The sequence below is a fragment of the Aythya fuligula genome, chromosome 9 (genome assembly GCF_009819795.1).
Source record: "Aythya fuligula isolate bAytFul2 chromosome 9, bAytFul2.pri, whole genome shotgun sequence".
In the NCBI taxonomy this organism is placed as follows: domain Eukaryota; kingdom Metazoa; phylum Chordata; class Aves; order Anseriformes; family Anatidae; genus Aythya; species Aythya fuligula.
In genome coordinates this window covers 1,141,682-1,166,363 of record NC_045567.1, presented here as the reverse complement: position 1 = coordinate 1,166,363, position 24,682 = coordinate 1,141,682, and the positions used below count along the sequence as shown (strand labels likewise).

The 24,682-nt window shown below is 36.2% G+C and overlaps 1 protein-coding gene across 2 annotated transcripts in view; it reads right to left on the bottom strand.

Moving 5' to 3' along the window:
• The window catches only part of PLOD2 (procollagen-lysine,2-oxoglutarate 5-dioxygenase 2), a 50,134-nt gene that overhangs the window by 5,352 nt on the left and 20,100 nt on the right, over positions 1-24,682 (bottom strand). The window contains exons 4-14 of one of the 2 annotated variants that reach the window (XM_032193121.1): positions 23,362-23,525; positions 22,120-22,232; positions 20,463-20,526; positions 19,606-19,703; positions 17,161-17,262; positions 13,115-13,240; positions 12,412-12,533; positions 5,086-5,190; positions 3,762-3,887; positions 2,390-2,528; positions 1,163-1,225 (exon numbers count right to left, since the gene is read on the bottom strand). In XM_032193121.1, coding sequence (XP_032049012.1) covers positions 1,163-1,225; positions 2,390-2,528; positions 3,762-3,887; positions 5,086-5,190; positions 12,412-12,533; positions 13,115-13,240; positions 17,161-17,262; positions 19,606-19,703; positions 20,463-20,526; positions 22,120-22,232; positions 23,362-23,525 — 1,222 coding nt within the window. The remainder of the gene's footprint in view (positions 1-1,162; positions 1,226-2,389; positions 2,529-3,761; positions 3,888-5,085; positions 5,191-12,411; positions 12,534-13,114; positions 13,241-17,160; positions 17,263-19,605; positions 19,704-20,462; positions 20,527-22,119; positions 22,233-23,361; positions 23,526-24,682) is intronic. The other variant, XM_032193120.1, reaches the window with a different exon arrangement.

Below are 24,682 nucleotides of genomic sequence, written 5' to 3'. Positions count from 1 at the left end.
CTAATCAAAAACTTGATTTCTTGTTTACAAGCATTGAATTGAATATATCTTTCAAGACAGTTAAACAAAGACATATTATTCATAGTGCAAAAATACACAGAAAGGAGAAAACAGACAAGAGATTGTTTTCCAGAAAACCTAAGCAGCCACACTAGAAGTATCTGTTCTCAAACTGAAGATATTCACACGAAAAAAAATCAACATCTAAGTTTTAGTTTCTAACTAAAAGCCAAGAGAACAAGCTAACAGAAAGTCCTAATGGAAATCAAAAGAAGAAACATTATTTCAGAGTATTCACTGTATCATCCTGGTGAACTGGCCTGAAATAAAAAAAGGTATTTGCAAATACAGCACAAGAATATTCAGATCAGGGTGCAAAGCGACTAAGCACTTTCAAGTATTATCCCCTTAGTAAACATTGGAAAAATATGTACAAAATATGAAGTGTGGTAATACAGTTTTATTATCAAACTGCTAACAGAAGATATTAAAAACTATTAAAAACTTGATTAGCAATGGTAGCAGAAAATATTTTAAGAAATTGAGTATTCATTAAGTTTACTGTTTTTCAGACTTAAATCTCATTTCAGAAGCATTTGTGACCTAAATTTGCAATAAATAAAGACATCCCCATTTGGATATTATTATTTCTTGGATATTTTTATTTCCAAGTTTTTGTCTGAAAAAGAGTTAAATTGTTAGAACGATAATGATTGTTAAATACGTGCCCTATTTTGGGCACCTATCAAATCATAAAATAGCTGCAGCAGGGAGAATAAGGAAGATCTGGCTCAAGAAAAACAGCTTAAAACGACACTGATTTCACAGCTACCCTATGTTCATGGAGGGACCCTGGCTGACCTGGCAGGAATTTTAGCTTTATTCCGTCCTAGGCCTGCTGAATCAATTTTATCTGCTAGAAAACTGCTTTAGCATGCCATGACCCCAGGAGCACTGAGAAACAATCCTGGGGAAATAACAAGCATAAGTCATTTGAAGCTGGTTGTGAAGAACCTGTGCTGTTGCAAATTGGAATCTTACAAGACTAAAGAGAAAGCTGTAGTGATATTCTGTGAAGAGTAAGTGGACAGAGGAAAAGGATCTTCCTTTGGTAGAATAGCACTGCATGTAATAAGAACTAACAAATAAAAAAAATCAACACCTTTGGGGGTCTGAGCATATGGAATGTTTCCGAAGAAGGGGAGTCTTTTTCCCTTTGTAAAGTCTAAAATGAAGGAGAATCATCACATCAGTTTTCTGATATAGTTTCTTTTTTTTGTCCAAGTACTACTAGGTTTCTACAGTTACAATAGGGAAATAGCAGCCTTCGATCAAAAGCTGATATGCCTTTACAGACAACATGCATCTCCAAGCAAAGCTTAACATACAAGTCAAAGCTGTTTCCACCAGCCCCTTCTTATCTGCTGCAATACAAAAACAAGCATGTACCAAACAATCTTACAGCACAGACCAGGAAAGAAAAAGCAATTTCCTGATGAGCCACAGTCAGATTAGTTGAATGAGTGCATGGGAAGCACAAGTCTGCAATAAATGATGCTGAGAAGGTTTGAATACAAGAGAATTGGATGGGGAGGTTGAGGAGTCAGCACAAAGAAAGGAAATCATGCCTTGTTATGGGGGGACAAATTAATACTTGCCAACTTTTCTTGTTCAATTCAGCAGAATTATTTTTCAATGCTATAGTGTCTGGAAATAGGTCTTGTTTAGCTCTTATCATTTCTGTGCTGAAACTAGTGTAAATATCAGTAGAAGTGTGGATTTACATACTCATTTTTACAGTACAAGTTAAGTTTCTCATTAGTTTACTGGAAGTAACAAGTTTCTGATAGTTTTAATCAAACCTAGAAAAATTAATGAGTAATTCATATCCCCTAAGAAGATTCCTACCATACCACATCTGTTTTTTTATATTATTGTCCATTACTAGATTAAAAGTGTATTAACTTATAAAATTGCAGAATATTCCAGCTTAGTCTTCTAGAAGTTTCACATTCTATCAAAATGTGCATAGTAAAGGTGTGCGCATTGATAAATTTGAAGTCATGCACAGCGGAGAAGTTGAGCTTTCTTCCCTCCTGTTGAGGTTCCACCACCAAGGAAGGTCTTTAACCTCAACAGGAAGTTTTAGCATGTTTAAATAAATCAAAACTACCACATAGTCAGTGCACTGCCACTGGAAAAACTTTTAATCTGTTCTTCTCAACAATTAAAAAAAATACACCTAAAATGTTCTGTGTCACAAAAATTGGCCAGTACTTTGAATTAGAAGTAAAAATTTTAAAACCAAGATTAAGTGAAATGGTCAAGTATAGCATAACACAAAGAAGCCTGTGTGCATTTAAAGCAAGCCGTTATAGATGTACATTACCATTTCCCTGGCATTCCTGCAGAAAGCCATATCAGGATCCAACTTATCACGTGTGAAGTAGTTCTCTTTCATCTCTGATCTAAGGGTTTGTCCCTTAATCAAGTATACATTTGCCATATATGGAATATTCCATACTCCTCTGTAAAAAAAGGCAAATAACTAGTTTCACAATAATTCAGGAGTTGGACTCGATCCTCACAGGTCCCTACCAACTTGGGATATTCTATGACTGATTTGTTGTCTATTCTAGTAAATCAGCATCTCTGTATTTGCTGGTAAGACAAAGCAAGTTTCAAGGCAATGAAGCTAAAACATTCCCAAGACATCTGAAGAATTACAGCTGTGCATCAAGAAGTCACTTCTCAAATGTGAGTGTAGGCTGTAATTCAATTTCTACAAATTATTTTCATAAAAAATAAGGTCAAGTTCCCTGAAGAGAGTTTTTAACTACAAATGTACTTCATGTTTCCATATTTAAGGCAAACTCTTAAATTATACTATTATTCTACAATGGCAGATGGAAAAAGTAATTCTGAAACAGATTTTTAAATGAGTTGAAAGACTGTACTAAGGCTTCACACAGCTCATCTGACCCCCTCACATAAACACCCACTGACCACAGCAGGCCATATATTTATGTGAGTTGGGCCAATATCAACAAAGCAGTGCTGCTATAATGAATGCTTTGCAGATTCCCTCCCTCCCATGGCCAGGCCTCCCAGCACCATGAGCACATCTTTCAGTGCTATTGAGAACAAGCCAGTTCTGTTCAAGCAATCTGTTTCAGACCTTTTTGTTCTTCCAAGGGCAAAAAGACATCACCACATGGGAAAGTCAGGCTTGGAAGACCTTACATAATATTCATTTAGGGTAAGGACAAGCATAAAAGGCTACAGCAGAAAAATGTTTCTCAAGAGGTCTGTAGGATATACTTGACATTATACAAGAAGAAACACCAGAACAAGGAAGTTGCAATCATTGTCACTTGTTGATTAAGCATTTGCCTCAAAAAGATGAAGACATATGATGAATGCAGAGATCATTTTTGACTAAGATTCCTGGGATCCAGTTGTTTTTTGCTATTTGTTTTGCTATTTTCTGTATTATACACTACCAGCATAACCAGACAGGTACTGGTAATGATTATATCTATGATGAATAGCTCATGTTTGCTTTTTTTAATTTCAAGATGTGATCTTGGAAAAAAAAGAAATAAAAGTTTCTATGAAATAGAAAAAGCTGAACAATACAAATAACTTAAGATCCTTCAGAAATAACACAGAAATAAGATTGTATAAAAGTCATATAAAGTATGTTCCTAATAACCATACATGGGTACCTTGACTTTAAAAATTAGCTTATAATTACTTACACTCTTTTCCCTTGGACAATATCAACATAATCTTCTGACCGAGCATAGTAGCCATCTGGGCTCAAAGCACCCCAGAAATTGGACCAAAGCTTCCCATGACGTGTTACAAGTGGAGCAATTATCTTTCTGCAAAGTGACATTGAATTAGAAAACATGAACTGTGATATGTAAACAATGTCAAAATATACCAGCTTTTCTCACCTCAGAAAAGAACATAGTTAAAACACCAGTGACTGTAAAACCTTATAGCAGCTATTCTGAACTTGAGCCAGATAAAAAAAAAAAGCATTCAGGCTCTCACATTCCAGAGATAAAAAAAAACAGTATAACAGAAGCAACAATTCCTATAAACCAAAGGTGATTTGAATTTCCATAATCAAAAAAAATACTACTTACAGCACAGTGATATAAAAAGCATCACAATGTCAGAGACAAGAAAAAAACAATAAAAAAGGGTGAAACTTCAGGTACCAAAGTTATTCCAGGTTGAAAATTAGCTTACCCAAAATTTAACACTGAATCAAAATAGGCAAGTCCAAGTATGTGACATACCAGAAATACCAAATTTGTTACCAAGAAGCAAACACCACCAACCTAACATGGGGAGTTTCAAATTGGCAGAAGTGCCCAGACTGGGTACCATGGCGACAGCATATAGATAAGCAGGGTCTCCTACTGGGCTGGGGCTCAGTGAGGCAGCACTGGGACTGCCAGCAGGGATATCAGCTGGCCACACTGCTACACACTGCATGGCAAACAGCACTTCCACCAGGTGAAGCTGCCAAAAGCTGCCACTGGCTAAGTCACTGCTCAGTACAGCTTAAGAGATCGTATTAAAACAAGGAGACACTGGTCATTAGAGATGCTTCATCTACAATAAAACATTTCTACTATTTTATCACATTTATGATTTTAAAATAGTATTACTGCAACACCAATAGTAAACTATTGGTTTATGGTTTGTGGGTTTCTTATTTTGTTGGTATTGTTTTCATTGTTGGTTTAAGCCTACTGCTTGAACAACTTTGAAATTGTTATTCCTTAAAGTATTGATTTATTTCACAAAGCCTGTTTACACCATACCATTCTCTCTAGATCAAATTTTGAAGCATTTGAAATTCACATCAGGAATTGTTGCCTGACAGGAACAAAATGCTTTGTGAATTGTTGGCCTCCAAGCCTGTTATGAGCCATGGCAATCAAATAGCACAGGTAAACAAAGAGGATCTAACATTACAAGAACAGACAGGATCCTATTTTCACTGTAAGGGCCCCAGAGAATCTTTTCAAGTTGGAAGGCATTCTGTAAAGAGATACACTACACCTGTTCTGTTCTATCAGTAACTTTAAAGTCTTCAGGTTTGTCAATACAACATCTGCATCTATGCTGAAGTAATATTCACATGCTTTATCCTGGCGACAAAGATCCCTAAAAAGACAAAAAGGAATGGTTAGCTTACTCATGTCCAGAAAAGGTGCCAAATGCCAGAAAAAATACTGCAACCAACTATCCTAGTTGTACATTGCATAAAAATCCCGTCATGTTATGCAGCAAAAGATAAGTTTAGATCACAGTACTGCAATAAACTAAAAAAGCCTAAAAGCATGGATCAGATGTCTTGTAATTCTCTTTATAAAAGTGGTATCAAGCCTTCACCAAGTCCTGTAAGAGCTACTACACTTAGTACTAATAGGAAACAGAGGTCAGGGCACTACAACAGACACCTGGATACCAATGCTGATGCTCAGTAGTGGATAGCTAAAATATGAAATGTAAGCTTCGAGGAAATAACTTGCATGTGGCTGTCACACTGTCAAAGGTGGCATAGATGTGATCTGTTGATTTGAATAGTAATTTAATCTTTACACAGAGAATGAAAGGCAAAAATGTAAAAAAGAAATATGTAAAGACCTTTTCTGGGTTGTTTTGTGACATACAACACCACCGCAGTTGTTACAGTGAAGAATAAGACAAATACATGGTTGCTGAACAGAATTTGGACAGAGGTGGTTTTTTGTCCCATACACTATTCCCATCAGTTATGATTTTGATTTTATAAGAATAAGTTATTTGCACAGATTTCCACATATTCAACAGAAAGCTTCCATCAAACAAAAATGAAACATTCTACCATAAATATAAGTCTAAGACACAGACTACATATGTTTTTAGCAGAAATACAATTACTAGGCAAAGATTTGTTAAAGTGAATTGAGCCTCTCTCCACCAGAGTAGTAGGAGATTATAGCAAATCAAAGGTAGTTTCCAAGAAATTGAAACAATTCCTCAAGTCATACAAGAGCAGCAGCTTTCCATCATGCAAGTGGTATTATTGATTTTGTCTATTCTCCCCACTATTATTTACAGACTTGCATCAATTTCAAACAGTTTGAAGTGTTAAAATAATTTTACTTTCATGCTTTGAATTGTCTACAAACAAGGTTTTGGTTCAAGTTCAATTTGACTTGATTGTTTCTGCCTGGTTTTCTGCAAAGGAAGAGATCTGTCACTTCAGGAGAAGACAAACAGCAGACATGACAGGTTACGTACAAGTCACAGCAATCACTGGAACAGCTCCCTACTTATATCTCCTCCATTCCCTTCCACTACGTAACATAACACTTGGATCAGTATTTAGGATGTCTCTTGTAAGGATTTGTCAACAAAATTGGGATCTTTTACCAAACTTTCCTATATACAAAGGATTTCAGATGTGTGACTTCACTGAAATCACAGAAGGTGAGGTGTTTTCCATCCATAAATTTAAGCAATCTTTCCTCTTCAACCACTAAAGATGTGATAATGACTCAAACCAAATTTTTAAAGTACCAAAGTGATAGAAATAGCATTCCCACTACTGCAGAAGTCAGTGTTTGGACACAAACCCACTGTTTAAGTCTTTGGTCATTCTCCATTTTTGTCTTAACTTCTCCTTCACCAACAGTTTGTCTTATTAATACACTCTTATATGACTGCAATTCCTTAATCAGCACTTTCTCACATAATTGCTCCAACTTAAAGTGGCAGGTTTTATTTCTGACATAACACAGCCCAGCAATTCTTTATAACATTTCCCATTACTAGCCTACTCCATTGAAAGCTAAAGCTTTACAACTACTGAATGCAATTCACCTGTAGCTTTTATCATTACCATAACTACAATAGTTAGTAGTAACTTTTTATATTGCACTTGACATTAGCTAAACTCATTCCAAAAATATTCAAGTATCTTTATCCCCACTCTACTACTGAGGAAACTAAACCTGACAGTGACAGACCCTGTCAGTCCAGGCTTTCAGCCACAGCACTGCCCAATACCTCCCCAGAAGGAAAAAAAATCTGCTGCCATTAACAAAGATATGAATGGAATTCATGTTTTTAATTATGAACAATGTGAAGAAAAACAGAAGAGATTTGTACGTAGTCATAGCCAAACACAGCTGGAAAACTTCATATTATTTCAGAATTTACGGTCCCTTACCATTTACCCTTTCTTAAAGAGCCAGAATTCCATTAAATCTGGTTCAATGTGTTATGTTGACAAATCTTTCTGTTCATCATTCACATATTAATCCAAAGCAAAATACTAAATTAAGAGTTTCAGTCACTAATATTAAGAAAGCTCTAACTTCAACCTTTATAAACAAGAATATTAAGTACATTTTATCTTTATATCTATGATATATATTTATATGTACATATACACAGACTAAGAGGCCAAAAATGAATGCTGCTACTGTGACTTTTTTCCTCTTATTTCCTTCTATACAACACTGAAGACTGGATCACCAAATGGCAAATGTATTAAGTGATGATTATCCTTGCATTTCTAGGTACTAATCAAATGTAAAATAAAAGTTTTGCCTTTGCATTTTATGGTCACTAACAAAAGCCTCCATTAAAATGCTTCCAATTTCAGGTATACAGAAAACTGTAAAGATTTGTCAAAATGAATACAACAAGCTTATTCATAGCAAATTCATGCATCTTTTCTTTAGGATTTCAATGTTGGCAAGTAGCTCCCCTGAAGGGATTTAAATAATCTTGGATATTGTGTTGCTTTAAAGTATTACATTCTTACGATGTATGCTAACCTTCACAGATACAGAAATGCCAGATTACATTTGGAACTATTTAGTATGTGCAATCAGGCCACAGCAAGGAACAAGTGGAAAGTGCTTTCTAGCAATACTCTTATGTATAGTAATATACTTCTTAATTGGCCTAAACTTTAGTGTACTTAAATGGCTAAAACCTTTAACATACTTTCTTTACACTTTGCTTATAAACAAAGACCAAATGTTGAAAAGAAAGCTTGTTTTTTGTACAAAACTTAGTTATTTCAGTGTAGCTATTTTGTACATGTAGCACTTTTAGTAGAACACCAAGATACTTTATTGGAAGTACAAACTAAAACTCAGCAGATTAGTTTACAGTATTTTACACTCAGAACTACGACTTTACTGACAAACCATGAGCCCATCTAGCAACTGACCTCATTCAAGAAGGATCAGGGTCATGGCTTTTCTGCTCATGAAGCTTTCCCCTGAGGATCTTCTAATGGGTTACTTGTTAATATGGGAACATACTATCTACTCAATTGCATTAGCACTGAGTCATTTACATTTTGTTTAGATATAGTTTGAGTTAGCATTTCATCATTTTCATATTTCTCACAGTATGGAAGAATGATTCCAAATGTGGACTGTGAGCCAAAGAGTACTCAGGCCATTCAATGGACCCCTGTAAGGAAAAGGGCCTGCAATGCTCATTGACAGACTTGGCATCGTTGCTGCCATTTAGCAACTTTCAGTATCTCAGCCATAGCCATTGCTTTTCCTGAAGAAGCTCCTATCACCCTTTACTGAAGACGAATAAATGTAGCCCCAGAATAGATAGAGCACTAACATTTGGCTTTGCAACTCAGACTTGGGTAACATCACCACAGTTACTGCAACTGGAAACTAATAAGCAAATATTGGCAGGAGGTTTTTTTTCCTTTGCAAGGCTGAAAGTTCAAAATGCTGAGCCTGAAATCCAAAATCACTAAAGCATTCAGAAGCAGCAGCTGTGGAAAATCCAAGTCTGACACTTGACATCCAAGACACACACATTTTATCTCCGTTCTTCCTTTAATCACAGCCAAAATATCAGCCTTATGGGCAGGGCTAAAAGAAGTTCACCTGTGTCCAATCCATCACTTACCAACACTAAATGGGAGCCCTGAAACCTTGATGTAATATCCTGACTTTCAAGAAGCACACAAGAAAACACAGCTCAAAATCTAACAGTGAGGTCATTGAACAGCCCAACTAATTTCAGTCTTTCCAAAGACTTTTGAAACCTTTCAGTATAAAATTACATTAAAATTCATATTCCGACTAAAAGCAGAGGTAAATCACATTTTCAAGGAGTTCAGAAAAAAATTAGTTCTATTGTTAATCATTTTCACACAAAAAAAATCAAAAAATAAAGAATCCCAATGTAAGTACTGGGAGGAAAGTTTAGAGAAAGTAAGCTTTTTACAAATAAAAATTCAGAGAAACAAATGAGAAATTCATCTCTCTCTACTTCCTATTATTGCTTGAAAGTATCTCATACTGTTATTTTCCATTTTGTCATGAATTCTTTAAAGATGGTTGGAATCTTAACTCCAAATAAGGCAAAACCACAACAATGAACCCAAGTGAAAATTTTCTTTAGAGAAGGAAAAAACGCTGTTAGAACTTGTAAACATAGCTTAAAGGGTAAGAAAGATGCACTTTGAAAGGATATACATGGAGAGAGAAACTACTCAGAAGATGTGCAGCTAACATTTTCTTCTTTTTATTCTACTTTACCTTATCTCCCCATTTCTGCCTGTTGTAGCATAAGGAAAGCTGTACACTCATGTTGCTGCCAATGTTGCTGAATTGTCCAAACAAGTCCTTGCTGACTACACAATTTTGTGTCTTTTCCACCACCCATCCAACTACCCCAAGCTCAGGAGAGGGCTTTTCCATATCAGTAGGTAGCAAGAAAGTAAATGCCTTTTTATAGTTTATTATGTGAATGAGAAAAGTAGGTAGAAGTTTGCTACATGGTTATGGAAGAAATTAAAAAGTTATTTTCTCACATTTATATTGACATAAGTCTCATTCACTGAGAATCTCATGATTTATCACCAGTTTTTACTGAGCCAAACAGTGGAAAAATTAAGTTAGAAGGTTGACCAAGTGAAATACATACTCAAAAGTATTCTCCTGTGTGTTCAATTGAAGTTTTCTTTTATTTTTAACTCTAGGCACCAAATATGAACTGAAGACTATTTATCTGAAGGAGTAAAACAGTTTTTGTGGGAAATGTGCAAATAAGGAGGCCAAACTCATTTTAAATCTGCTATATATTAATAGAGAAAAGTTAAAACGGCTAAATTGGGAAAAAAGAGATGGAACAAAAATATCAGTTGTGGATAGATACAGGAGATACATTAGTGTCTGTAAATCAAACCCTTAAAATTTGAAGAATCTCTTATCAAGTTATTCCCACCACAATACTATTAAGATACAAATGAGTATATTGGAAGCTAGCTGGAGGGTTGAAAGCCAATGAATTGATTTTTTTTTTTAAAAAGCAACTGCCCTTCCCATAGAAATCCCATACTTCCATTTTAGATTTGAGGAAAATTAAAGTGTAGTTATTTTAGATAAATTGATAAGAAGGCTAGCCAAGCAAACCAGGAATGCAATGGAAGAAGCAGATGACCTGAAATTGACCTGAAATAGGGCGAAGCAGCTGGTGAGGGGCCTGGAGAACAAGTCCTACGAGGAGCAGCTGAGGGAGCTGGGCTTGTTCAGCCTGGAGAAGAGGAGGCTCAGGGGTGACCTTATCGCTCTCTATAGGTACCTCAAGGGAGGCTGTAGCGAGGTGGGGGTTGGCCTGTTCTCCCACGTGCCTGGTGACAGGACGAGGGGGAATGGGTTTAAGTTGAGCCAGGGGAGTTTTAGGTTAGATGTTAGGAAGAACTTCTTCACTGAAAGGGTTGTGAGGCACTGGAACAGGCTGCCCAGGGAAGTGGTGGAGTCACCATCCCTGGAAGTCTCCAAAAGACGTTTAGATGTAAAGCTTAGGGATATGGTTTAGTGGAGGGCTGTTAGCGTTAGGTTGGAGGTTGGACTCGATGACCTTGAGGTCTCTTCCAACCTAGAAATTCTGTGAAATTCTGACCTATCCCAGCCAAAATGAAAGGAGCCATCAAATTATATCTACATTATTCAAATGAAAGATCCTACTAATAATGCTCATGCTTTATAAACACATGAATGGCTGCTTCTACAGCCATGGACATTTGTAATGTTTCCTAGAAAGGCTATGGGAGAGACTAGGAGCTCAGCCAAATATCAATTTCTCCGTGGCTTCAGGACAACAAAACCCCATTCAAATGAATTTCCAATAGCATCTAAGACTACTCCTTTCATTGTTTCAGCCGATACTGTGAACAGCCTATGCAGTGCTCTTCACATCTGAATATAACAGAAAGAGGCCTCAAATTTATCTCTGCTCTTTTCATTCACTGAAGACTGGGAGGAAAGATGAATGCAAGAATTATATGAGAATAAAGCCTGCCTAAGTACCACAGCAAGGTCTCATTGGGATCCTGGTCTGTAAGACACTATAACCTGATGAATGGACCTGCAGGGAGAATCACGAGCAACTCCAGCAGTGGCCAGTGCTGCAACCATTATAACCCAGTGGCCCACAGGTCTGATACAGGACATGTCCCAGGGTCAGATTCAGGCGCCGCAAGTGCCAGGTGTAAACCTAAAGTCAGACTCCCTAGCAGGAGGTAGGAAGACATAAGACAAAGTCAGCTGGAAGTTTTCTTTTTCTGAAAGCAGAAACTTGTACTAGAGCACTTCTAGAAGATCTCCATCTTTTTGATCCATAGGAAGAAATATAATTGTCACCTGTATACCCAGGTCCAGCTCTAACCATATTTTTACTTTTTGTTGTGTTTTGTTTGTTTTGTTGGCTTAGTCCAAATCTGAAATTAAATGCATATCAAGTGCAAGGTGTAACTCTGTTCTGTAGAATCACTGACAACTCAGCTTGAAAGTGTTTTGGATAAAAACATACATATTTTGAAAATGTGGTACTTAGAATTTCTACTTCATTTGCAACTACTACATAGTTACTGCTACATGTACTTTTCTGCACAAAAAAATTATTGAAGTTCATTGTATTGCATCACTTCTTTCATTTGAGAATGAAAAATTGAAAGCTTTAAGTATTTAAGCCTTAAGAGTTCAAGCTGGTGACAGATATTTAAATATATAGTTTGTGCTGAGTATAATGTAAAAATAAACTGACATCTGTTATTTCTTCAGTCTACTATTGCCTGTGCCTTCATCAAAAGATGAAGGACTACTGAGGTGGAACAGTCCAAACCAGAAAGATGTTTTCCACAAATGACCAACAGCTTTTATATTAATCAGACACCATAAAATACTCAGTTCATATTTGATATCTAGGGTTTGTTCTACCACAAAAGCTCATTTCTACACTTTAAGATGTAAAATTGTTAGTATTTAAGATATAAAGTAACATACATGAAAGATGAAAAATGTTAGTGTGCTCATAACTATAAAGAATTTATAAATTAGAAGTTACATTCCCATGTTCCGGGCTTCTGCTTGACTCAGATTTTCTTCAGGTCCAACAATTTTTATATTTCTGATAATGTTCTTGGCTTTTTCCCAGAATTTCTTGATGTGCTTTTCATGGTAAACCTCCTGTAATCATGTTAACATTTTTGTAATGAAAAGTACAAATTGCTGTGGAATCATAAACAGTTTCCAAGAACAAATTGTATTCTATCCTAAACAAACAGATGGAAAACAGTATTTGAAGATATTCCAATATAGCTATCATTAAAAATCAAGCTCTTTTGTCCAAAGTTTTGGCAAGAGAACCCAACACATCAGCTATATAAATCAAAGCTGTACATCTAGACCAACAACACAACTCAAACTGTTTATGCAGTATTTTATCATAGTACTTTAACCCCCATCCTACAGTCTCATAGGCACAGAGGAGTTTTTAAAGCACTCCAGAAGGGCTTCAGAGAGAAGGAGCCTGTGCCCAGTCAGCAGAGAATGGCTCTTTGGTGCCCCAGCCCCTGCCCATGACCATCCCTACTCTGCCATCCCCAGGGAGAGATCACCCAGCAGGAAGGAAGCATTCAGTGTTACCAAGGTGGCTGGGGATGAAGCCACACTCAGTGATATTCCAAACTTCCTTATTGTGAGCACAAGCTTTTAATTCATACCACAACATCTAAAAATGGCATTTTGCAGAATAGTAACATACTTACATTATTATGAATGAAGATACTGAGGGCCTCCTTTGGGTAGTCCAGTGTCAACAGTCTGTCTAAAAATTTAGGTAGGAAAGGAGTGGGTTGTTCAATGAAAACACCAATTTTTACTCTTGGATGCTCCTAAAAAAAATTATATTTTGACACAACCAATAAGACTTGCCTTCTTTCTAAGGTTATTTTTATTAAAAAGCAACTAACATCATGCTGGAGTAAGTTAGGCCACACATCTTCCCAACAATAAAAACAAACCAACTCTAGGTGCGATTGCCCATGTTTATGTTCATTATTTGACAAAACAAAGATGATGAATTTAAAATTGCTTCAAAACTTTGAATTCCAACAATAGAAAATGGAAGTAGTAAGTGTAAAAAGACTTGTAAAATATTTACTTATAAAAATATTAAAACAGCAATAAGTATGTAATGAAATACACCTAGAACTGTAAAGCATGTTTTTTTTAGAGCTAACATATATATTAAACTTACAAGAAAACATGGAACTATTTTTTAAAGTACTAGTTAAAGAATAAATACCACAACAATATTTTAGTTATCTGTATCTTCATCCGAAGACTGCAAAACACTTGCACACACTTTTTCATGCACTATACCCACCATCCCACTGCCATCATAAATGAGTTGTGTTACTTCCCTGATGATTTTGTCAAGACCTGTGATAAACTATCCAGAACAACTCCCCTTACAAAGGATACTGAAGTTTTCTCCACCATCTCATATGTTCATATCTTTTAAACTCCTAGTTTGTATGTGTTCAGTATAGAGATCATGAACACTAAAGCAAAACTACAGTCTTAAAATTCTATTACATTATTTGAAACAGAAATTTAACCTTGAAAGGTCTTTAATCGTGCAGAAAGGCACTGATTTAAAGCTTTTTTGCACCTCTAAAGTAGACAGTCAATATTAACACCTAAACAACTACCAGAGGCTCAGAGAGAAAGCTTTTATATGCATATAAGACTGCCAGTTAGTTTTCCTTGAGCAAGTCTACACCCACTTTAGAAGTGTCTGGGTAAACAATCAGCACATGTTAAGGTTTCAGTGTCACTGTCTACATTGGAAATCCAGAACACACTAGCAAGTGCACCAGCTAGGAAACATTAAAGCACCAGCTCTTATCCTGACTGCTTCCTATTTACAACTTCATTTGCAAACCCAACACACTCATCCAATATGCACTCATGCAGGCAACCTAATAACTTTCGAACAGCTGATGAAGACATGGACTCTGACATGGCCCAAAAGAAGTGACTGGAATATTTACTGGAAACCACCCCACTGTAACCTGGGTCAGAGTAATCAATACCAGTGATCGCAAGCAATGAGGGGAGCAGCCTTGCCATAAGACTTACTGAGCTGAACAAACACATGTGTTACCAATAATAGAACTGCTACAATAATTTCTTCTGTATTTTTCTAATTCTAAACCATTGCCCTCTTTTTTTTTTTTTTTAGAGAAGGAAGAAGGTTCAGGCTAGATATGCAGAGGTTATAGGGACAAGCAGGAGTCACTAATACTCCTGCAACACACTGAAGCATGAACTACTTGGCTCCAATGTCTACACATATATATCTAATGTATAAAAGACCATAGATCCCTGCAAAGTGTTTTCCCATTTTATCTCCTCAAAGCAGAGTTCATTGATCTAGACCCTGGGTCACCATGCTTACAAGATTCAGATTACACATTGAGGTCAGAATGAACAATTTTAATACCCAGAGCTTTCAGCAAATCAAGTCTGAAGTTTTGGTTCTTCCCAGTTATGCTCCAGCAAAACACACAAGCCTCAGTAAGCACCCAGTCTATACTGGTGGATGCTATATTTTCTGACAGATTCTCATTTTCATAGAGGTCATATGTTCACCTTTTAAAGTACGCTTCTTCCACTAGCAGTAGGTGAGCTTGTGATGATTTTTGGAAGAAACGCAGGACAGTGTTCTGCACAGTCAGAAGACAGAGTCCAGGAGCCCTTTTGACAGAAGGTGCCAATGAAGCAAGAGGTAGCAACAACATTATCCTTGCTGCTCACACCAGGAAGCCTCCACATCAATAACAAGTGTCAGGATTTAAGAAGTAGCTCTAGGGCCATTAAGTTTGTTACTCAATTTAATTTAGGTTACTAAAATTATATCCCACTAAGTAAGGCACCTACTCCAACTGCCTCCAGGTACATCTTAGGCTCTTCTGCTCATCTAGTGCAGACTGACCTGCAGAGCCCACCACAATGCTTCCACCCACCTCTGCCTTGCATACATTACCCCAACCTTCACAGAGGGAAGAATATCCTTGTGGCCATAATGGAAACCAGTATTGTTTCAGCTACTTGTTTTATATCAGAGTGCATCTGTTTTGTACTACTTCAGTCAAAGTCTGTAGGTAAGGCCCAACCCAAAATGGAACAACAACAGCTAAGCTCATCAAGTCAAGAACCCATGCCAGAATTCATCTGAAGAAACTCAAAGCCCATCACATATCAACAAATCTGATCCTGTACTTCCTTATGAAGAGAACCAAGAAAGTTCTCAGGAGATGAGTGCATCAATGCAGAAAGTCAAACAAAACCAGAGCTGCTATTGCTCTTTTCTGAGATTTCTTGTTAAGTAGCAACCAGCCAGGCCAGAACAGAAAGGGAGTTCTGAAAATGAAATATTGCTTGTAGTCAGAAAAGCCAGAAGTAAACACTTCCACAAAAACCAGGGAAAAGTCTTGCTATTTCTGCTGGCAGAGCAAGTGAGGTATAGTATCCGAAGAATGAGTTACAGTAAGGAAGACACATTCCAAGTAGATGTACTTGAACTATACAAAGCTATCCAGTAAATCATTGCAAGTTACTCCCCATTACTGGCTTTAAGGTAAACTTCCCAGCCATGTTTGAACTGCCAGCACTGTCAGATAAAACTGAGATAATCTCTCTTCCTGAGAAAAACTTTAAGTTAGAGCTGAAAGTGCAAACAATTTGAACAGAACATCAGTAGAATACTGTATTTTCAAATCAAAATTATATATATGTGAAAAGAACCTGAAAGTGATTACAATTTCAGCAATAATTTTTGAATTCATATTCTATTTCATAAGCTTCTTATTGCCCAGAAATTTTCACTTTGTACTTTCAGGGCCAAACCAGCCACCACTTCTTTCATGATATCCTCAATCTTCACAACACTCTAAACACTGTTCTCATTCTCATCTTCACTGCAGACAAAAAAATGAAACCGCTTTAAGAATAATCTGAACTTTCTTTCAAGTACAAGCCTTATATTTCCACACTGTAGATCCTAATGTTTACCTAAAGTTTACTTAATACAAACTGAAAACTGTGCAAAGACATTAGAGGTGTCATACATGGAGCCAAAGAGTTAAAACAAGTTCCCAAATATCAGATACATGCACATATGTATTTAGGTAGGTTTGTCCTATGAGAATTTCTGAGACTTCACTAATATCTGTATATCAATATATGTGGAATAAATCTGATGAAAATGAAAACAGATATCTGTATCATCCTTCATAAGGCAAAGAAACTGATTATTTCCCTATCTCTCTCAGAAAACAGCAACTGCAAGCATGTAGCAGCTAACTGTTAATTACTATTTGTAACAAATTATTAAACTGACGCATATTCTAGTGTTTTGCTGTTGTTTTTGTGAAGGTATTTAAAGTCTGAAAGATCTAAGGAGTTTCCATACCTCCCAAAAATTCAAGTTATTCACTTGCATCTTGCGCGATTCAGAAATGATTCATTCATCCCCAATGAACAGAAGTAAGGATCTGGAAAGCTTTTGGGGGAAGGGACTAGATTCAGTAATATTTGGGAAATCTATATTAAAATGCATGCATGAAAATATTTCTAGAAGTATTGATATTTCCAGTAAACTAAAATTCCTTCCTTCTAGTTTCATATATCAGACAAAATATCCCCAGGTATCTACAAAATGTAATACTGCATACTGAAGACATTTTGCTTTAGAAATGACTATATACCTTTCAAAATAGCGTTGCTCCAGTGAAAGTATTCTTACCTTTACTGTTGATAGATCTAGTAAATCTAAGTCACAAATACTGCATCCAGTTTCCCGTGTCCAAGCATTGGGGATATAGTTTCCCAAGTAATTCAAGTGAATCTGGTAAACAAATGACCAATTCAGGTTACTGAGATGTGCATGTAATCAGTGTTACATGCATTAATTCTGTACCTTTTACAGAATTCAGGCTTAATCATTTAATCCCACATACCTAATGGCAATAGGCTGTTTTTTTAATCTAAAAATCAAACCAATATCGAAAAATACCTGGTAAGAGTTTTCTTTTTTATTTATAAACCAGAAATGATATTCTCCTAATACCTAAATTTATGGTTTCAATTAAACAAATTGTTTCAAGAGTGCTTGTATGATGTACAAGAAACATGCTATAGATCATCTAACTCTCAAAAGCTGCTGTGCATGATTTCAAACTAAGAAGATTATTATAGCTAGTTCTTTTCCCAAATATCGGAATCAACCCTTAACACAAAACACACAGACTGGCTATATGAAAAGCACATGAAAATGTAGGTGTATTTCCTGATATATGTTGGCAGACTATACCAAGATTCAGAAGCCAGCCAATGGAATGTTTTAAAGCAGCATCTACCTTCTTAACACATTTTGAATTGGCATAGAACAAACTGTACTTTTTCTGTTCATGGACTACCTGGGCTGCCCTGTCCTCCTGGATTCAAAAATTTGGGCAGAGCTTCACACTTCTCTACTACTATTTGCAATGGATCTCATACTACAGCCAGTATGCCTGAGGAAAGGCTGCTTGTCTGCTTTTATCAAAACTGGAAGGATAGATTATCATTTTGCACAGACACAGTCCAGACAAATATTCAGCCTGCATTTTATCACACTTCAGAAGGTTTGTGTACATTGAAAGCCATTGACAGATTATAAATAGAATTGTTTCAGAGATATACAATAAGGTCTAAAAAAATTGGGCAAAAAAATGCTATAAGTCACATAATTTGGTCTCTATTTAAAAGAAACATCTCTGACTAGTGCAATTTGTTAATCTGCAAATCAGATTACTTACAAGAAAGTTCTTATAAATACAAAACTTTTTGGAGTTGATTCTGGGAATTAGTTTAGTGCTAGTTTATTTACTAACTACTGAAAACTTTTTCCAATCCCATTTTATTAGTCTTTTTAATACTATTCTGTGCTTAAAACAGAAGAACCTAATCACAGACTGATAAAGTGGTATTTAGTAAGATTTTATTTTGTTTTAAAAATGACAGTTACATGCAGAGACTGAGTTTTGTTTAATGTAGCATAGTTTGTGGATTAGTGTAAGGAGTTTTGGCCTAAACTGTTTGCCCCACTGAAAAATACAGCATCTTTCTTTTCACTGGTAACATGAAAACCCCCACAAAGCCAATGATGAACCAAACTGCCTCTAATTGAGGCAAAATAGCTGAAGCAATATAGCTATAAGCATACAGCTACATATGAAGCCATATCAGGTAATATATTTCATCACTACTGAGTAATAAATTATAAGCCAAACAGATAATGACATTAGTAAATTCACTAGTTCATTATATGAAATACCATGGACACAAAAAAAACATTTGTTGGGATATGAATGAGTTTCAAGAACCTTTCATTCTCTTTAGAAGTATTTTTCTGAAAGTAATGAGCTACATTAAGGAATGTGCATTCAGAAGAACTTAGAAAGTTGTGGTGCCCAACCCTTCTAATAGGCTCTTTAGGCTATTAGAGATAATAGCCACATGCTTCAAAAAATGCAGCTGCTATACAACCAAGATGTGGCCATTTCTCCCAAAAGAATTATGCCTGGTCCTTTGGACCACCAAATCCCTGTAAGTGGGGAGAACGTCAAATCAGATATTTCATATGGCAGAAACATGGTCCCAGAACTAATGAGTCATGGTTACATTGAAGATAGTAATCAGTGTCACTGAAGATGCAACAAATGTGAACCGTATGTATGCACCTATATGCAGTATATTTTTAGTGTGTGTATACACACGCTCACGTAAGCAGGTCTGTGGTAGGATCAGACAATTGCTGTTTTGTACTCCAGTCTGCAGCTCTTGCTTAGACTTTTCTTCCCTTCAAAACTTTCTGATTACCATTTAATAAACAGATAAAAATTCCTCACTATCTTCAAGAATTATTTTGTGATAGCGAGAAAACTAGCATCAGCTTATTTGCTTCTAATATCTCATGCTCAATGAATTTGGGAGCAAAGTGAGCTGTTCCAGCAGTGATGTCAAGTTAGTGACAACAGAATGACATGACAGAGACTGCTGGTAGAATGGTTTATCCCCGCAAATTTTATTAACATTAATTGGAAGTGAGCAGTAGTGGTGTGCTACAACTGCTTCAGATTCTTCCATTGTTTTTGCCTGAAACAAAATTGCTGTCTTTGCACAAAACCAAAACCCAACTGTCACTCACTTTAGTTGGACCATTTCCAAGAACAGTGACCGGTAATGTCTCATATGCAGAATTCCTTGCTCTTACTTTTCCTTCTTCAAATTTCAGAAGAACTTCATCTGCAAATTAATAAGGAACATACTGTAAAAAGTTTATAAAAATCTAAAACTTCAGATTTCTTTAAGTTCTTGCCGATACAGTATGTCCTACTGTAGCTATCATTTTTAATGTTACTTATCTGGAAGTTAATCTGAAAGTTTTTCAGTTTTTAACCAGTTCTTCAACTCTAAGTTCTTTACACCAAATGAGGCTACATTAAGCTTCAGTTTGCCATCAGCAGCTTTCAAAATTTGAATAAAGCCTGATTAAAAAACTAATTTTGTCCAAGAGCTATTTATAAAGAAACTGCATGGTTATTTTAGATATGATCTGAATATAAAGCTGTTCTATAATTGGAGTATAAACATAAGGAAGGAAGTTTGTACAAATGTAGTTTTCAATTTTAATTCAAGACAGTTAAAGAAAGGAAATTGCATATATTGAAATGAATGTGGAATGATATAACATCGAGAATGCAATTTTAATTACCATCCTTACTGTTGTAATTAAGTTTGTGAAAGGCTGATGGAAAGTTTCCCTAACTTTATATTTATTGTTAATTTCATTTATTTAAAGTGTTCCTATCTTAAGTCATTATTTTGTCAGTTGAAGCAATCAATTAATAGAAGACCTGAAGACCTGTGATTAATACGGTAATCTGGTTTACCCATACAAATATTTATTTGAAACAAAGAAGCAAAGGAACTATGTTCATGGTAAAGCAAAGAAAGTGTTAATAACACATTTAATGAAATACAATATGCATATCATACACTTACCAATAGCCCCATTTAGAGTCTGGAAAATGGTACATTTGTGGTCCAAAGTAATGTTTATGTGTTCCTGAAATAAAAGTAGCAAAGATGCTGAGGTATTCTAGAAGTCAACACTTTTACTGTCACACTACAGGCACATTACAGTGACAGCAAGTAATTGTGTTAAACTACTTTGCATACTTAGCTCTCAGATTTAATTCTTGATTTTCTACTGTTAAGTTTTGCAGTTCTATAGCAATAAGTTTTATATACACAAAAGCTTTATCTAGACTTGAACAATAAAGATAACTCTCCAAAGAACCTACAATTCGGCAATATAAGCCAAAGAAAATCTGCATCTTATCTTAAAGGATATTTACAATTCTTGGACAAGCAACAAAACTTACTGGCACTTCTTATCAAAATCATTGCATTTCAGTTTAAAAAAATAGAAGAATCAAACATAAGTATCATATCAGAACAGAAAATACCATTGACTTTAAAACACACTCCTAGTAACAAGTTATTATATCTACCTGCATTCCTATTTAGTGTACCTTGTTCTAAAGTTTCAAGATGTTGATAAAAATACATAGCCTTTAAAATAGATTTTAAGGCACTTATTTAGATATGACCGCTTTGAATCGTCCAAGATTTCCTTATATATTCTACTGCTCTGGACATAATCATACAGAGAATCAGTGCTAATGCAGGGCATTGCATCCCAAGCCAGAACTACAGAGGTGTTTTGAAGCACAGTGTAGTGGTGCTCTGTGCAGAGGAACACACTTTGTCTACAATACTCTGTTCAGACAACTAATTGTTATTACTTCTGACTTCAGTGCAGAGTCAGCTCTAGTGTCTCTACTCCGTCTTTTCAATTGTACGTCTAGCATCTGACTTAACTTGCATAAAGACAGTTCAAACACTTCTGTACCTGCACGTACACGTGCTCTACACTGCAGGAACAACTTTATAGAACTTAACACATGTATTTCGAAGACTTGACATCTGATTTTGAGCAATTGTGTGCTTAAGACATTCTCAAAATACTGCAATATCAGCTTGTAAAAGTCCTTTTGCATCAAACATCATTAAAGAGACTTAACTCTTTTTCCAGTATCAGGGCCATGTTTCTAACCTGCCATACTGTAATGCTATGCCACGTGGCAAAGACCTTTGCTAAGCTATGGCTCAAAGGGGTATCACCCCACAATTTATAATGCAGTCTTATAGAATGTATCTGCATAAAAAGCTGAGGAGCCAGAGGCAGTTGCAGGCAGAACCTGAAATGGCAGCAAGCCAAAATTCAAACAACACTAAATCAGCAAGTAGTTTAGTAACACTCTGGAAAAATGCCACATTCTCCACCTGTCAAACTGCAGAGTACATGGTACCTTCATTCAGATGAATGTTCCTGATCACATACCTCAGAACTATTAGCTCTAACAACAAAGTACAGCCCGCCTGGATCTGCTGGCAGCCTGAAATATTTCAAGTCATGACCCTTCAGAAGCCTGTTCATCACTCTGACAGTAGGAGCCTCCAGTGAACAAACAAGACTGGCAACATGGCATTCAGAAAAAAGGAGACAGTGCTCCTTTGATTTTTATCTCCTGATGTTTTGTGAGGAGCAGCATGCTATTTCAAACAGAAAGTGAGAAAGCCAATCACTACTTACCCGTGTCAATGGGTCAACATAGATTTTGGTGTAAAACAACTGGTCGTCATCATTATCCTGCAGATTCCATTGCTGCACAATACGATTTATATATGGAGCATAACCAATAAATCCTGCAATATCACACAAATTATTTTCATAAAAAGCACTACTCTGCCAATGTTATCCAGCAGAGACTTCATTCAGACTTCTGGTGCCACCAAATGAAAAGAAGTTTACACAACTTGGCTCAGCAACATGCATTAGTTTTGTTTTATGTTTGTGAGTTCATAATTAAGGGTTATTTTTATACTAACACTATTTTAAGGGGAAAAATAGGAAATAGAGATGTGCCTTAGATGGTCCTGTGAGCTCCACAGCATAAGACTGGGCTACTACTGCTCCCAAGAAAGAAGCCCATCTGTAGGAAAAAAGCTTTGTTTTTATCACTTCCTTCTGGCAGAGAAGCCTGAATCTAATCCTGACAGAAGTACAAGTGGAATACAATTCAAACATGAAATGCATTACATTTAAGTGAAAACAGAAAGATACAGATGATAGGTGAGGTAAAGGGAGAAAGATGTGGGGACAACCAGATCTGCACAGTGCCCAGCACCACATATCCAGAGTGATTTACTATGCTCTGTAGCAGGTAAATGTCAGCATCAATGTATGCATCTGCTAATCAGCTGCAAAATTAAAAAAGCTGGCATTTAAAAAAAAAGTGACTGCAAAATTAAAACTGCATTGAGATAAACTGGGAGTAACCCACACTTCTCTTTGAATGAATGGCTCAAGCTGTGCTGCACCATCAGGCAGCACCATCACCAGGGTATGGAGATCCTTCAGAACAAGAGCAGGGAGTTCTGTGATACAGCTCATGACATGCCCCTGCAGATAGCATGTACTACTTTGGCTTGTACCCCTAAATTGTTTCTGAAGTAGATCCAGTTGGTTGCAACTGGGTGATCCCTGCATAGCATTTCACTGCAAGGCAGAGTTACACCCTAGACTGTACTTGATTTATGTGCTTTTCACAACAGTATTGCCAAAAACACCCTAAAAGTTTGAAGGAAATCTTTTCCTGAGCACAGATGAGCAGACATCCAAGGGGCAGGAAGTGGTAAACAGCAAATCCAATCTCCAAGTTGTTCTTGGGGAGTTCAGGAACAACTACACAAAAAAAATACATAGAACAGACAGCCAAAGAGAATCAACATCAAGTTCAAGAGTTCAATGTGTTCAAAAAAAAATCACACTTGCCTCCAGAGTTCAGGAATTGTTTTCCACTCCTGACAACAGGATACTTGTCAGCTAGCTTTTTATCTGGCCATATTAGTCCATCTGCTGCAAACACCACTTTATGATTTGTCTCCTGAAATTTCCTTAGCAGTTCTTCAGGCCCCCCTGCAAAGATAACGTTGTAGCTGAAAATGCAGAAAAGATGTCCATTAGATTCATGTGTTTTTTAAACACAGAAACATTAAAATAAAAAGGATTGGATTATTTAACTTTTTAAAATCATATAGACAGCCATTTTATTCTGAAAAGTGACTCAGGAAATAACTACATGATGATACTCAGCAAGTATTATGTAAAAATCCTATACACTTCTAAGAAAATAATCCTCAATACTATTTATCTAACAGTTTCCTCTTCTATTTACACTCATTTTTCTGAGCCTTCTACATTTTGGATGTTCTTCCTTCAGAGTTTGTCTACCTGAAACTGGCTTTTAGATTTCACGTATTGAGTAATGTTTAAGTATATTGTCCCCTTAGAAAACTTATGTTTAAAAGAACAAAATATTTACACATGAAAGAGTAGGACTGAAAAATGATTTAGGTGACTTCCCAGGAAATACAAGATGATTTTGTTCCAAAATACAATGACACAGACTCTCTTCTAGGAAGTCTTTTTGAGCATGTACTCTTGTTTCTCAACACAATCTAGTTATCCACAAACTTCAACTGTGCTGCATCCTGACAGTATACAGATTTCTGCTTTAATGGTTTTGATGCACTGAATACTTCAGAAGACTCTAAACTTCAGAGTATCTATTTATAAAAAAACATCACCTGCTTTTATGCATTAGTCAGATTTGACTCCTAACTCTCAATGAGATCTACTGGTGGAGAATTCATGCCTAAAAACAGTAGTTATCCATATCCAGAGATCAGCACTAAACCAAAATAAAAGATACACACAGGTTTAGCAAAAGGTCATGTAGTACCACAAACCTAGCAGTTACATGTTGTTGAATCAAATCTAGATTAATGCCACTGAAAAAAATCAAGATGAGTGTAAATGATTAGAGTATAACTCTCCTTTGTACTTGATAGTACATATAAAAGCATGAATGCACAAACCGCTTCAAGATTCATTTCACATAGCATTCAATGACAAATATTGGAACCTGATCATAGCAGACTAATCTCTGGCAGAAAAAAGTATTTGGATTTAATGTTACTGTCTCAGCAGCAACATGTGGGCATGTTCTTACTCCACAATCTTAGTCACCAAAAGTCAGCAATCCTGGAATAGAGCAGAAGAAAGGTACAGGTCTGACCTTGATCAAGATCTT